This window comes from Pundamilia nyererei, unplaced genomic scaffold (genome assembly GCF_000239375.1).
Source record: "Pundamilia nyererei isolate P.nyererei 1_Seehausen unplaced genomic scaffold, PunNye1.0 scaffold00093, whole genome shotgun sequence".
Classification (NCBI taxonomy): domain Eukaryota; kingdom Metazoa; phylum Chordata; class Actinopteri; order Cichliformes; family Cichlidae; genus Pundamilia; species Pundamilia nyererei.
In genome coordinates, this window is record NW_005187494.1 from 141,602 (window position 1) to 157,249 (window position 15,648).

A 15,648-nucleotide genomic window follows, 5' to 3' on the forward strand; every position below is an offset into this window, starting at 1 on the left:
AAAAAAGGCGCCAGAGAACTCTACGAGAAAGCTGGCCAAAGACTGAGCCAATATTTCCCCACAGGGATGATTAAAATTTAATCTTATCTTAGCAGAATCATTGCACACTGCCAGTGAGTGGCGAGTTTTAATCCAGCCCCTGTAGTATTTATATTAACCTTCTAATTTTCATATGAAAAATAGATTCACATTCACTCCACAGGCACAAACAGTAGAAGTGAAGACTAATTTTACTTTATTCCTGCATGGATAAGAGTCTTATCGTCTTCCGGTTGGCAGCATTTCCATTACCCCCCACCTTTACACACAATCCTTGAATCCCAATTCAGCCTCACATGCCTTCCCAGGCAATAGTCAAGATATCGAAGGCGAATAACTTATTGCTATATGGCTATTTATTAAATTCCTTATTTTAGCTAGGTAGATGCAAATGATGCCATCTAGCATCACAGATCCTAACAGAGCGGTAAACAAATTGAACATATCCAGGCTTTCATTGCATTAGCTGACTTGACACAACCTAAAACACCAGTCAGAGATAACAAATATCCCGACGGTGGGTATCAACTTTGTTAACTCAGGGTTTTTGCGCCTCACATAAAAGGGGTCGTTTGATGGGTCATTTGACTCTTCCTCTGCACAAAGTGGATCAGCTGAAGCACTGTCTGAAATCTATAAAGAACAAAAGAAATAAGTGAAATGACACACTTGCTACACATGACAGTAATGTGGGAGAAAACTGCTAACCTTGTGATGTGATCACCACAAGTGCACAGAGTGCTAAAATGTATAATCTCAAGTTGATTATTTTAACCACTCAGTGCATTGTTACTGCAGCCATTTACTTCTAAAAAGGCAGCTGCACATTAGAGTTCAGAAACTTTAACATGCATACATCTAAACAGCCACATTTGACCGTCTTAACCTTTAAAAAAAAAAGAAAAGAACAAAAAATAGATGTGGAAAAATCACTTTGATTTGTGAAATCAAAGTGAAATTGAAACAGCTGAATGTTCTGTGATTAACAGCCTACAAATGTGGCTGATTATTTTAACTACTCCAATAGCAGCTAATGGAACAGATTCATTCAGTGGTGTTGGTTAAGGCACAACTTAAAGCATAATTTATGGTCGAGCAAATATGTCCGTCTGTGTAGACGTTACCACTCGTACAGCGGGGGAGAGGGGCTTTCACTCACTGCAGATGGGCTCCCATGCAGTTCTCCAAAATTCAACTGCACGTCGCTGGAAGCAGATGCTGTATGCCACTGCCAATGCCGACTGTTTGACAAGTGAGCCGGAATAGAGAAGTGAGCGACAGCGGAGTTCACTGGGAAAAACCGCAAAACAACAACATTTTGCTCTATATTCATGCTGTACTTTTTTTTAAAGACAAAGCATGAAGAGTACCGACAGTGGCTGCAGTGGAAACTTCATGTTTAACACTCCGTTTCACTTTAGCAGTTTGTATGTTGTAACTTCGCTCTTCTTCACTACTGGCTGACGGACCAACAACAGCACAAGCAAGAGTGGCCCGCAGACCGGCTGTACCACATACTTTGTACACTGCTTCCATACACAGAGCCCTCTGCAGGCAGATGGGCCATCCCCAGACCGCCCGCTGTCTGTGAACACGCTCTCCCTGCTGAACCATAAATTCTGCTTCAGTTGCTTATATACACTGTGTTCCTCCAGGAAACAATCATTTACAGGATACAGCAAAAAGATGACAAAATGAAGATTTAAAACCAAAACTAAATGCTTCTAGCCAGGTCAAAAGAGCCACCTTCGTGACACTAAAAACTGACTTTAGGCTTCTCAACTTTAGATCCTCAAATGGCTGATTTGAAATTCAGTGGGCATATCTCAGTGGTCCACAGGCTCCTCATCTCATTTCTTCCACTTACAAAAAGCAGTCAATGCAATATCATTTAGAGCTTTACATCCTGAAGCTGTCTTAATGAGGGGAAGAATATGCAAAAGGAGACACTTAATAGACATCTGAGATGCACCACAGGATTATAACATGGGAAAGGTCCAGGTCTTACAAGTGTGCATATGTTAAAGCCGACTACTGTATCACCTATACTTCCAGTTTAATGTATATGTAATGGGTATACTATTCAGCATGTACTCAAGTCATTAATCACTTTGGATATTTTAATTTAACTGTATTTACAAGATTATAAGCATCTCAATCCTTAGCTGTAAAACCTCTGCAAACCTGGAACATCCCCATGTCACAGCATTCACTCTGAAGCCCCGTCCCACGCCCACCCTGTGCATTCCCAACGGGCTTGCGCCCTGAGAATGCAGTCCCCTGCCCAGTACTCACCCTGCCACAGTCCCTCCCTGTGTCTGTACTCACCCGGCCCCCATACTGTAGCATGGGCGCTGGGAGGACACGCCCTGTCACCTCTGTCATGTCATTATGCACAACAATGCCAAATTCCTTCAGGTAAGGGTCGGGGCCCCCGACCATGCTGTTACTTTTGACCTGAGAAAGAGAAAGGAAGACCAGTTCACAGGAATCACAATACAATCAACCTGCCAGGGACTGGCATTTGAAAATGTACAGATAAATCTAGTATACTGACAATGACAACTGTGTTCATTGCCCCTTTTAAATAAATACACTCAAGTCAGACACTCAAATTTCTAATTTTCCTTTAGACATGGTTGGGTTTGAAGCAGTTGCTATAACTAAGCAAACAATTAAAAATACAGCATGATGATCCAGCCCCCAATGCCTCCTCAAACAGGGAACCAACTCTCACCAATCTGCTGATCTCTTCCTGTCTGTCGGGGGCTGAACGAGCTGTAGCTTTAATCATGGTTGATGTCTGGTTGTCGGTCAGTTTCTTGATACAGCGCTGGCCTGCTACTATGTTACAGACCTGCAGGAGGAGGAATGGGCATTTCATTAATTAAACAAAAATCAGATAAGAGGAGCAGCAGTGGGCAATCTGAAAAGGAAAAAATGTCACAACTTTTTATTAAAGGTATACTGCGTGAGAACATTTTCCATCTCCCCCCCCCCCCCCAAAAAAAAAGGGGGGTTTTCTCACCTCTAGGGGAAGGTAGGTGTGCTTCTGTTCCTGTCCTACTTGCAAACAGGGTAAGTGTGGATACTTGAGCTGTAGATTGTACTTCTGCTTGAAATACTGAGCTACTGTGCACTCCATGGCTTGGCCGTTCTCAAGCTGTAAGGGGAACCTGTGCATAAATGGAAAATGTGTGCAAGCCACATTGAAGTCTCCGTGAGTATGAATAAATAAGAAAATGTTTGCCTAGTTTAATTCTACATTTACAACACTTATAAGGGTATGACTTTGGTACACTTTACTACAGTGCCTTTGCTGATGAGTGCAGGATTGCTACTTACGTCTGATGGCTGGCAGGTCGGCGCGTGACATTGCAAACTCGATACTTCCTCTTCATCTGACCACAGTGTGTGACTTCAACTTTCAAACCTGTTTAAAAACACACCAAGAATAATTGCAATGTCTGGATAGATTTAAAAAAAAAAAAAAAAAAAAAAAATTAAAACATTACTGTGTTTGCCTTTAGCAGGTTTAGCAGTCTGGTTTTTTTGAGGCCATAAGAAATATCAATGCTGACAATCCAGCTAGATATGCCTTTTCTTTAGACAGAAAAGTGTGCTTATACAAGCCCCACAGAGGCTAGAGAAGTGAAGAACGGAAAAAAAAAAAAAAAAAGAAGTTTGATTTCAAGTTTAACTATCTGGTTCTGAATTTCAACAAAAACATGTCAGCAGCTTCTGCTCTTTGTTGTGCAACTACCAGTTACAACATGTGAGGCTAAAGAAAGATCAAAACTGGTCAAAGAAATGTTTCTGTATTTTTGCTTAAAGAGAAAGTACTTTGATTTCCGCCAGTTGATTTAGATATAGCAGGACTGCATGACCCAGTTACCAGAGTGGATTTCTTTGTAACTTTTTATGGAGTGCGGAAGAGTTAAAGAGTCTAAAGTCATTCATAACGTGATAATGTGTGTCACTGACCTCCCCGGTCTGGCAGATTCTAAGCTCTTAATTCAGTTGGTGGTTGTGAGTGCTCACCTCTTATTTCCTTGGTGAACTTGACACGTTGTGAGTCAGTCAGTGGTTTGGTCTGTTCATTGATGTTTTGTATATCAAGCACCTCGCACATGAACTCGATCACAGGCTGAGCACGGTAGAAAGCAGTAGCTGATACTGTTAAGGAAAAAAGAAAGTTATTCAACTGGTTTTATAAATCAGTAACTGAGGAAAAATGAATAGCAGTCAATACAGAAAAGCAAAGATGAACGAACCAATTAAAAATCCAGACCCGACAGAAATTTTTGTCAACTTCGCCATTTCAAGACCAAACACATAACAGCCTTGTGTGCTTCTGTGAACCAATACCTTGAGCTGTACTTTACAGGTGCAAAAGTTCAATGGAGATACTTGTGTTTAGGGCACCTTTCACTTTTACCCTTAATTATCTACCTTTATTTACCTTTTCAGATTCATATTATAAACACAACATGATTTGTAATGCATCTTATAAAGCAATATATTATGATGCTTTGCTAACATACTGAAACTTCATATGAATTGCATTGTAATACTTACGACTGTTTCCGCCCAATCATTTCTTTACAAGTTTTTACTAAAGAAAGTCAGTGTTTCTAGTCTAATAGGAGTCATGACACTGTACGAAATATTAAAGAAAGTATTCTAGTTGTAAGCACTTTCTTATTTCATTAGGCACATCTTGCTAGTACTGTGGTGGACCCCGTTTTTAATTCAGAACTGTTAATTCTTGGTGGCAAAGATTCAACAAGGTGCTGGAAATATTCCTGCAGCATTTTCATCCATAGTGACATGATAGCATTGCACAGTTGCAATTTGTCACTGCATCACATCTTTCTATTGGGGATTGGACTGAGACCCACTAACTGAGGCCATTTGAGTACAGTCAACTCATTGTCATGTTCAAGAAATCAGTTTAATGCAAGATTCGAACTCTCATTCAACTGTCACGGCAGAAATTAAGATTGATTGATCAAAGCAACATTTTTCCAATCTTTTGTACAGCTTCAGCAAACCTGTGTGAACTACAACCTCAGTTTCCTGCTCTCAGCTGACAAGAGTGGCACGGTGTGGTTTTTTGGCTGCTGTAGCCTATCAGCTTCAAACTTTGAAGTGCACTTCCTGCTCTTGTTTGATAACAAGTGGTTATTTGAGTTACTGTTGCCTTCCTCAGCTCAAAGTAGTCTGGCAATTTTCCTTTTACCTCTGGTATCAACAAGACATTTTCACCCAGAGAACTGCCATTCGCTGGATATTTTCTCTTTCAGACCATTTGCTGTAAAACTAGAGATGGTTGTGTGGGAACATCACAGTAGATGAGCAGTTTCAGAAATACTCAGATCAACCCGTCAGGCACCAATAACCATGCCATGTTCACTCATGCTTGTCACTTTTCTCCATTCAGACACTGAACTTCAAGAGGTACTCTTGACCATGTGAACATGCCTAACTGCAGTGATATGCTGTCAAGATTGGCCAGTTAGATATTTGCTTCAATTGGCAGTTAACTGGCCACCCAGTTAGCATCCTTACATCACATAAAAATCTCATTTTGGATGTTTTCAAATCAATAAAATTTCAAATCATAGCTGCAGAAAAATCTGTTTGTACCATCGATGTTGAGCATCATGTTCCACATGGCAGGACGGACAGACTGATGGAAACCAAACCACACCTCCCTGCCTCCACCAAGAGGATGGTAGTAACCCTCCGGAGGAGAGAAAAACGATCGCCCCACTGGAGTGTACCTGTGTGTAACCGAAAAACAAATTTTAGGTTTTATATTATCTAATTATTTTTGTATTTATTAACAAACCAGATGTTCACTTAACCATTAAGGTATATTTTTAAAACATGCAATAAAAAAAAAAAATCCAGACGCATTAGTCTGAAAGACAAAAGTGGGCATATGAGCATGCTAATAACTGCTCTATTGATCTGCATATTCGTAGTACAATGAATTCTTGATATGTTTAAGTCCCTCTCTCCTAATTACATCTGTGTTTACATTACTAAGTTATAACAGCTTTTAGTGAAAATTTAAGCCATTATTCTGACATTAGATTACATCAACAACACTGCAGAAAAGACGTGAATAAGCTGGTGATGCGTTTGTAAGTCATGGGTGAAAAGCCGTACCTCATGGAAGGCAGATGCCTTGTGATGACATCCAGAGCCTGAACGGAGTCCTCTGGCACCTCGTTAAGGTGACCCGACAGGGCTTCCAGCAGCATCTGAAGACTCACCACAGAAACCCACTGCAAGGACACCTTGAACGTCTGATCTTTCCCCTCACCAGGTAGGGTGACCTCCAGATCCACCTGAGGGCAGAAGAGGGCCAAGAATGATGAAAACAAAAGCTCAGCGAAGGGACATTGGTTGTAGAATGTGTGACAAGGGGTGATCAAAAAACCCAGAAATGCAAAACAAAGAATGTAATCATTTTTCGGATTACAAATAGATGAGCTAGAGTCACAATGAAGAATCAAGGGGTATAAACCAGACAAAAACTGAAGGAAAGGACTTTAAGTTACCAAAATAAAGCAAATGAAATGTCAGTAAGTCATAAAAATGGCACCAAAACACTTTAACTGGTCATGCAGATATTAGTAACCCACTTTGTATTACTGAGATCTCATTTCCACATATACTGGCCAGAGAAAAACATAGATTAAATTATTGGAGTGAAATTTATAGTTTCCTTTAAACATAAATTTTCATCATCAGGCTTTTTTGTCAGCTTAAATTACATAGTCGATGAAATATGAATGCCTGCATACTGCATTTTCTATTAGAGGTCCTATCTAAAAGACCCCTCAGACCAGCACAGATCGCATTCCTGTTCCAGACTTTCCTAGAAATCCAGTTGGAAACCTTTCACTCAATTATGTAGTCTACCTCCTTAAGCTGAGCCAGTAACCCATTTAATACGCCTGCCATTTCCTTCTTAAAATATGATCTACAATCACTGAGGTATGCCATTAAATACAAAACTTATCCCTTTATGGTGCATTAGAGCTGACAGTTTATGTGCCTGAAATACCAACCCTGTCCCTCCCTATTGGCAGTGGATGTGCTGTGTACATGTTCCTCTTCCCATCATAGCCAGGCTGTCGGTCACCAAAAATCTGCATCTTGAAATGCCGGACCATGGTATCCACCACCTCCCTACAGAAGCGAGGTCCAACAGGATAGTCAGGGCACATAATCAACATTCAGAGACATTTAGGCAGTCTGGTTGCAAAAGCAACAGATCAAAACGATCAGTATCTTCATGAATCTTTACCTGTTAACCCTTCGTGGTCGTTTCTCAGGCTTGATCTCAATATCATAGTGATAGACATCAATCTTGGGAATCTGCACCTGGAAGTGGTTGGCAAGGAGCCGGATGGGTTTCCCCACCGTGCCAAGGCCGGGACGCCGTGGAGGCTGAAACAGAGAGGTAGGGGCGGGCGGGCCTGAAAGGAAAAGAGTAATAATTTGCAACACAATAACAATAAATTGATTCCCTAACGTCCACATTTGAGACAATTCTCATTTTAAACTTCGCATAAAGCACATTTGGCATTTAACTGTGTATAAAGGTGGTGACAGCTTGTTTAGCTTGCCATTAAATGTCATGTCTGATGGATGAATGTGCACCGCGCAACGCCAAGCTCATTGGAAACTCTCATTAGTGACACCTGCTTGAATGCACTAAAATGGTCTCGAACCCTGAAGGGCACATGCATGCTTTGATTGATCCGTAACTCTGGCCCCTGACCTACATGGGTCAACAAGGGGCTGGCGAAACAATGACCTCCAATTATCCTTCAACCCGCCCACTGCTCCACCCAGACACACAGGGTGCCCACCCTTTACGCCGAGACAAAGACAGCGCTCTTCTCAGACAAACAGCAGTGGGACCATATGGAGGGGTGCCATGCGGACAGTCTGGGATTACCGTTACAGTCCGCATCCAACTCCCATACATACAGAAACGTACATATACACAATTTACGCTAGTACATGAGCCTCAATTTTAATCATAAAAGCCGCAAGTACAGAGGAACACAATATATGCACATATACGTGCACAAGACCTCAAGCTTCCTGTTACAGTGAACCCAATAATGATTCATCTCTCAAATATCAACACTACTGATTTGCATCAACACGGTAGGAAGGAGGGAATGTGGTGCTTATTCTGTCAAAATCATCAGCTGATATGGCTAGCCAAGCATTACTTGGCACAAGAGCGCCTAAAAGGCTTAAAAATCAAATATCCTAATACAACTCTCTACAGGAGGGGAAAAAAGCTTTTGAATGCTTTAGCCAAACTAAAGCATGCACAAAATTTAAGCACTTAAAAGGAAATATATATACTTATGTGTAAATATAATAAGTGCTGGTAGCACCAAATGTTGCCTAATGCTTTTGTCAACTGCCAGCTAAGGGACTGCGGGGGTCCTCCTAAACTCCGTGCACCCACACGCTCCAGTTAACAACTGAAGCGTGAGAGCACAGACAACTGAGACCCTCCCCATCGCTTCCTAAAAACACGCTTCCCAACATGCCCTCATCTAGCCTGCGCACCCCAGATCACCCTCCTCCTCCCTCCTCTATTCTACCCACTCCTCCTCCATCACATGAACAAGCCATTAGTTCTTATGAAACATTATGTTTGACGATACGTGCTCAAGTAAGAAGCCATTTGTTGCACGTCTGCTTTTCTCTGCCACGATCTGGAAATACTCTGATGAGTCATTTAAATTTGTCCTACTGGCCTTGTTACAGATAGCAACAAAAGGCATACCAAATGTTCCACATTATGCTTGAAGCTACACGTCTCTGCATATGTTGTACTCATCATTTGTGTTGGTGTATGTCACAACTTACAGGCAGGATAATTTGCTTATGTAACATTTTGTCTCCAACGTGGGATTTTGTCACACTTGATCCTTCAGTTCTGCAAAACCAACACCTTTGATGCAGCTGTGTTTTACTAGGGAAGGAATAGTCCTCATTGAGGTACTTTTATTCATTGCTGCCTTATACTATCATTTGGCAGCTCCAGCTCCAACTTTTCAGATTTGTTGATGCATATATTCTAAAGTCAAACCAATGTAATAAAGTACAACTTTTGTCATTTAAAACAGAAAAATATGAATGACTTGGCGTAAGTAAAAATTGATTTGGTGAATCTTATATAGCACTTTTCTACTCTGACAAACCCAAAAACTCTATGCTCTATATAAATGCTATCTAACAATCACACACATTCACTGTCCGATGGACACATTGGAGAGCAACTTGGGTTAGCATTTTGCCCAAGGACATTTGGCATGCAGACTGGAGGGATCGAACCAACAACCTTCCAATTAGCAGATGACCTGCTCTAACACCTAAGCTACAGCCAACCCAAAGACATTTTAAGGCTTGTACAATAATTCCTATAATGCAACAAGTAATAATGACACATAACAAACATAGCAATAGAAAATGGGCCCATTTGCCAAATTATTTTAGTGCAGGCTTAGCATGGACAAAATTTCTGCATTCAGCCATCTGCATAAATAATACACTCTTATAACAATCCCACTTTGTGTCTATACAGCTAACAGACGACCTGCAATCAACTGCAAAAACAACTTCTATTTCGTCTACTTTTGTGCATATGCACAGATACCTTTGCACACAGATTTTTGTTTTCAGCCCACTGTGTGAAAGTAGCAGAAAGTGTTTTTAGTATAGACATGATGCACAGCAACTTTGAGGGCTTCCTCTTCCACCAAAAACAGAGCTGTGCCTATATTTAGCCTCCTCAGCTGCTACATTACTACACTTAGAAATGTGTCTCAATGTGAAATGCCTAAAGTCATCCTTCCTCCACAACCACTCTTCTCTCCACTAACACCCCCCCCCCCAACTTGACCCAACATGAACTTTAAAATTGTAAAATATGAAAAGCACCCAGCATGAGATAGAAACTGATAGTTTTGTCTGACCAACTGTCTAAAGCTCAACTCTTTTCCAAGTACTTGTAATCCAATAACTAACAACTTATAGCAAATCTGAGTGTAACTGCTGGCTTTGCTGCCACAGGCAAGAAAAATATAGATCTACTTTTAAAGTTAAACATAAATAATTAAGTTAGTATTGGATGACAATCCTAAAGTAAATCCGTTGGGCATGTTTCTTTGCCTTTAGACAATAATTCTGATGGCAAAGGAACCAAACGGGACAGGCAAACAAAAAAAACAAGTATTGGATGACAATCCAGGCGACTGAACATTACACAAAACTTAAGCCACACATGTGGATAACACATTTCACTTTAAAGACCTTCTGAGTAAACATGGTCTTGTATTTTGTGAATGTCACAAGCTCATTCTCAGTAACAGCACTTTCAACTGCACAAGGGGTCGCCACAGTGGGCAGCTCCAAATGTTTGATTTGGCAGTTTTTACACCGGACGCCCATCCTGACACAACCCCGACGGGATCCGTCTTTCCTCCTGGGATCACACTGGGGTATCTCTCTCTTGTCTGGCAAATATGTAAACCACTACACTATGGAGCTACAAGGCACAGTCAATTAAAAAAACAAAACAAAAACCAATATTTAATACAGAGCCTACATATTTTAGCAAACCTGTCAGCTGCACTAACACAAGACAGCAGTGACAATCTGCCCAGGTCTTTTAATTCATTTTTTCAACCAGAACATTAATGAAGTACTTAAACAGTGCTGAATACCATATAAATAGCAGCTCTCACATTTACAGCGAGCTTCCTCCATAATTTGTGCTTCTGCTCCAAATGAGAAAGAGTTGCATCTACTTTGAGTCACAGAGGAAGTGAAATTAACTTTCCCCCCTTACACACAAAATGACAGATGCACTAAAGGCAAACAAGCCTTCCTTTTCAAAGCTTAAATCCAAACTGACCATAAACATGGTACAAAGATTTCCGCCTGCCTATCTTACTGTAACACCCCACCCCCAACTCTTCACTGATCTAATTTAGACAAACCATTAGATCGTGTGCAGTGTACTCACACTTTCTGAGTAGGGTTTCCTACTAATGCACTGTAGAGCCTACTAATGCTATGCATGTCCCTGGTAACCACAGTGGAGCATAGACAGCTGGGCTTAAAGCTAAGCACGAGGATGATGGCTTGGCCCTGCGATGAGTCAGAGACTAAGAGCACCGAACAGGGAGTACACTGACGCCCACACCTGAAAATCACCCGGATTAAGGTACTACACCGAACAGGAGAAAGAGGAGATGCATTAAGAAAGGCTTAGTGACCATTCACAATGTAGAAATATCCACACATCAGTGTAGAGATGTGCAGAAGAATCAGGCGAGCTGACTTAGATGATTTTAAATGTAAAACAGGATGTCTTACTGACCATGTTTACCATTACGAATTAATGCATTTTCCAAATGGGATCTTATACTTCAAAATTACTACACTTCCTCTCAGTTTCACTCAGTGTCCTCCAGGCTTTTGTCTTTTCACTCATCTCTGCATATTCATCATGTTGTGTGACTCCACCACAATTTCGAGACAACAACAACCCAATTCAGAATTCTGTCACTGAATAGGCCACTCACTGCTGCATTTCACACCTCTAAGAACAGACAGTTGACCGTCTGCTTTACATCTTTCCTGTGTTTGAAGACATCCCCACCACTGAACAAGAGTATTGTTGAAGCACGACTAAACGGGAGACAGCAGACACACAGAATGGGCTACAAGACATTACTGTAACTGTAATTTAGAACAGTTAAAAACTGCAACTAAGGCCGTCACAATATTAAAGCTTTGCGTTTATTTTGGTCATAAAGAAAGGAACGCGATTAGATATTAAGCATGTATAGAAATTTTGAAAAAGAGTCAAACTTATTTCTAATCCATTCAGATTTACTTCACACCTGCACCGTGGCCAGTTTGCATTATATTAATATTATATTATTATTAATAATTCAATATTAATAAAGATTAAGCACTGCCTTTGAAAAGGGCAGCAAAGCTTTACAAACATGCCAAAAAGAGAAATTCTAGAGCAGTGTTCACAGATCATATTTATATTCATCACAAAAAAACTCATTGTTACGTCTGCATCTATGAACGTGTAAACAAAGGCTTTGATAGAAAAATCTCAATTCAAACTCCACAACCTAAACACTTGCTGTAGCAAAGTACACACAGCAGGCACAATAAGCAATCACTAAAGTATAATAATAAATGCTGATTACTTGGGAGTCATTATTTCATTTCATTATGTGCAGCAATGATCCAAACACACCCCTGAAGGATAGATAGGATGCATTGTCCCCAGTAAGCCTGGACCCTCACAGCTTCTTGCATCCATTTAACATTTTCTGCAGGAGCACATTTCCTGTTTAAATAACACATCTAGTGCTTCCTAATGCCACTACCTTTCTTCTGATTCTTGCGGGGAAATGTGTGGTCATTTAGAAAGTCAATAAATAAATAATAATAATAATAAACCATGTCAATGCTGTCGCATGAAGACTTTTCTGTTGCAAGATGCTTCGTTTATGAAAAGGCGCGTTTCCCACACACACAAAAAAGAACACAATGTCTCCAGTGGGGTGGGGGGGAATATGACCTAAACATATTTTGCAGCTTTGTGACAATAACACTGCATATTGGACTGATGACCGCACAGGTGCATGATTTGACTTCCCACTGCATGCCTTTATTGCATCAAAATACGTGCCTTTGTTATCATATAGGAGACTATAATGGAGCTGGCCTGCAGATCTGATCGATAAGAGCGCCATCCATCCCTGCTGTGCTCTCACGGGCGCATGGCTGCTGCCCAAGGAGAGGCGCGCAAACCGATGACCACCTCACATTAAAAAAAAAACCACAAAATCACCACATCTGCAGAGTAAACGTGTTTTGTTGGCATTCATTTTGTCTTCCCAAACCATCGCTGTCATCTTGGACGGGCGGGGAGGGGGGTGTAAGAGACGAGCTTGCCTGCTCCTGATGGCGATGCAGGCAGATTTATATGATTTAACTGAGAGGGGGATTTTGCAAAAACACGTTACATTCCGCCGTATTTCGACGCAAACGCGCAGTCCCCTTGAAACAATCGGGTCGTAAAGGCGTGAAACGCCGAATAAACACAGCGAAACCAAACAACGTAAACACAGCACGACGCGGAAGGAAGGAAGGTCCCAGTTAAATCCCCACTCACACAATGCCAGCCCCGACACGACGAGTAGAGCGTGCCTGACATAAATATAACCCTCGGACACGGCGGGAGAGTGGATAAAAACAACCCCCTCCGGTACTAACAGGAAAAGGAGCCCCCCTTGGTTCGATGTAATTAACGTACTACGAGTACGTACACAAACACGGGCTTGGGCCTCGGCTTGTTTTCCCGTCACAGCGAGGCCTCGCTGCAGCCACGGCCCCCAGTGAAGCGACGCATTTGCGCACACGCGCCCCACACACGGCTCGCGCTCACAGCTCCTCGCTCCGCTCTCGCTTTCTTAAAAATCCTTACCGGGTCCGAGCGCTTCCATGGCCGAGGCCTCTCTCTCCGTCTCTGTCCCGGCCTGGCGGCTCCGTACCGACGCTGAAATTGGGGGCGGTATCTCGAAGCTTGAAAGTGGCTAAATTTAAGAAACGGGAGTATAGATAGACGCGTGGACGACTGCTGACTGGGCTGACCTGAACTGAGCTACCGCCGCTGCCGATGCTGCTGACGGTTTAGATATGCGCATGCGTCGGTTACAAGTGGCAAAATACACCGTAGGCTACCGCAGAGATGCAAGCAGTTGTTTTTACTAGTTATACTCTAAATTTCTTTGTTTGTGAGTTAAAATTAAATACAGCTTAAACAATATAGCATCAATAAGTATAATAGCATTTTACACTATACAAATTACCCTTGTATTCATTCATTTTTCTATTATATCTTCAATTCATTTTCTCATTCATTCGACGCCTGAACGTCTCCAGTGTGGGATTAATAAAGTTTCTGTCTGTAAGCAGAGTATATACTAAATATTTGTTACACCAAATAAAAAAGATCAAAGTTTCTTAATGCTTAATTGTGCTGTGAGACATCAAAACATTTAAAGCAAATCTTGTGTAAGTTTTTTTTTGTTTTGCTTTTTCAAACTGAGAAGCTTTTTAAGTGATACTTTCCAAGCAAGGTGCACATGCCCTGCTTTATTTTATCTGAATAAAGCAGAATAAAAGGTAGCAGCTTTTCATCCGTTTTTGTTTTTGTTATTTACTTGGATTATATCATAAGAAATCTTATTTTTTGAGAAGGGGTTAAGACCCCCAAACAGGTTGCTGTTCGAGTTTAAGATTTAAATTTGAATGTTTTTGTTTTTCCTTTGAAGATTTAGTTGGGACTTGTAGAAACATGGTCACAAAATAAAAATAAAGAAGAGAAACCCAAGGCAAGATATAAAATCTGGGCATCCTTACCTCTTCTAAATCCAAACCGGTCTTCATACCTCCTCCCTTTTCCGTTGCCTTGCTTTGGTAGTACATAACGCTCCAGGAACCGCCTTAAAATATAACCGTATTTTTTCTGCAACAACTCCCAGTTCATGGTTTCTGCTGTCAAGACGCTATAATTGGACGATACGCTCAATAACAGCCCCACACGATTCTCGCTCCGTGGTACCAGCTCGTTGCTCTTAGGCAGTACCATTGTTGCTACTCTACCTCCTCCAGTAGGATACCTCCACACTGAAATAAAAACCTGCGCTTAAACCCCTGCTATATACCTTTTTTCACCTGGACACGCATGCGCAGTTGTCTTAAGAAGTCACATCTGAAAAACTTTGTGTCAATAAAACTGAAACAATATTAGAATGATAAAATGTTTTTTTTAAATGCTGTAAATTGGAAATAAAAACCTAATGGCCAAGTATGTGCATTCAAGAAGTAGGACTCCAGTTTGGTTCTTGCTCTCTGTGCAGTGGTTCAGAGTGCAAGATGTTGAAATAAATTCGCTTATTGATAAGTACATTTGGAGTGGAACATTGTGTTAGTGTCAGTTGTTGATTGATCATTACGAATCATCTGTTCAACTATATAGCAGAGCTGAAAAAACTGATTAAAGATCAATGTCGCTTGTTGATTAACCTAGAGTATCAGCCTTTGGGTGGGGATGTGGGGGTGGGGGTGTCAGTTTCGGGGGTTATTGTTTGGTCTAACAAATGAAACTTTGGGATACTGCTAAAAATCCAAATGTTTCATTCAACCTTGCAAAAGACACAAATGTATTAAGCTGCAAAAACCTGGAAAAAATACTAATTAACAGAAGTCAAGGTTATGCAACTAATTTTGAGAAACAGACAACTCTTAGATATATAATATGCATCATTAATTGGATTAATTAGTATCAACAAAGCGCCGACTTTAACACTTGATTGGGGAATAGTGGGTTTGTAAGTAGAATTGCACAGAAAAATCTGTGTAGATGGACAAAAATGTGGAGAAATTTAATGGTTTTGAAATGTCTGGGTAGTAGGTCTTTAAAGAACAAATAAGCGATAAATGATTAAATAAAGATATCAC

The 15,648-nt window shown here is 40.9% G+C and overlaps 1 protein-coding gene across 5 annotated transcripts in view; it reads right to left on the minus strand.

Annotated features, from left to right (window-relative positions):
* ago4 (argonaute RISC component 4) overlaps positions 1 to 14,566 on the minus strand; it is a 21,746-nt gene extending 7,180 nt beyond the window's left edge. For 2 of the 5 annotated variants that reach the window (XM_005739675.2, XM_013912582.1), the window contains exons 1-10: positions 13,610 to 13,802; positions 7,364 to 7,535; positions 7,125 to 7,245; positions 6,217 to 6,398; positions 5,689 to 5,825; positions 4,081 to 4,215; positions 3,385 to 3,472; positions 3,068 to 3,215; positions 2,777 to 2,896; positions 2,368 to 2,496 (exon numbers count right to left, since the gene is read on the minus strand). In XM_005739675.2, the coding sequence (XP_005739732.1) occupies positions 2,368 to 2,496; positions 2,777 to 2,896; positions 3,068 to 3,215; positions 3,385 to 3,472; positions 4,081 to 4,215; positions 5,689 to 5,825; positions 6,217 to 6,398; positions 7,125 to 7,245; positions 7,364 to 7,535; positions 13,610 to 13,628 (1,251 nt within the window). In that variant the 5' untranslated portion in view covers positions 13,629 to 13,802. Of the gene's footprint in view, positions 1 to 2,334; positions 2,497 to 2,776; positions 2,897 to 3,067; positions 3,216 to 3,384; positions 3,473 to 4,080; positions 4,216 to 5,688; positions 5,826 to 6,216; positions 6,399 to 7,124; positions 7,246 to 7,363; positions 7,536 to 13,609; positions 13,803 to 14,547 lie in introns of those variants that run through there. The other 3 variants (XM_005739674.2, XM_013912581.1, XM_013912583.1) reach the window with 2 other exon arrangements.
* Between the last annotated feature and the right edge of the window lie 1,082 nt (positions 14,567 to 15,648).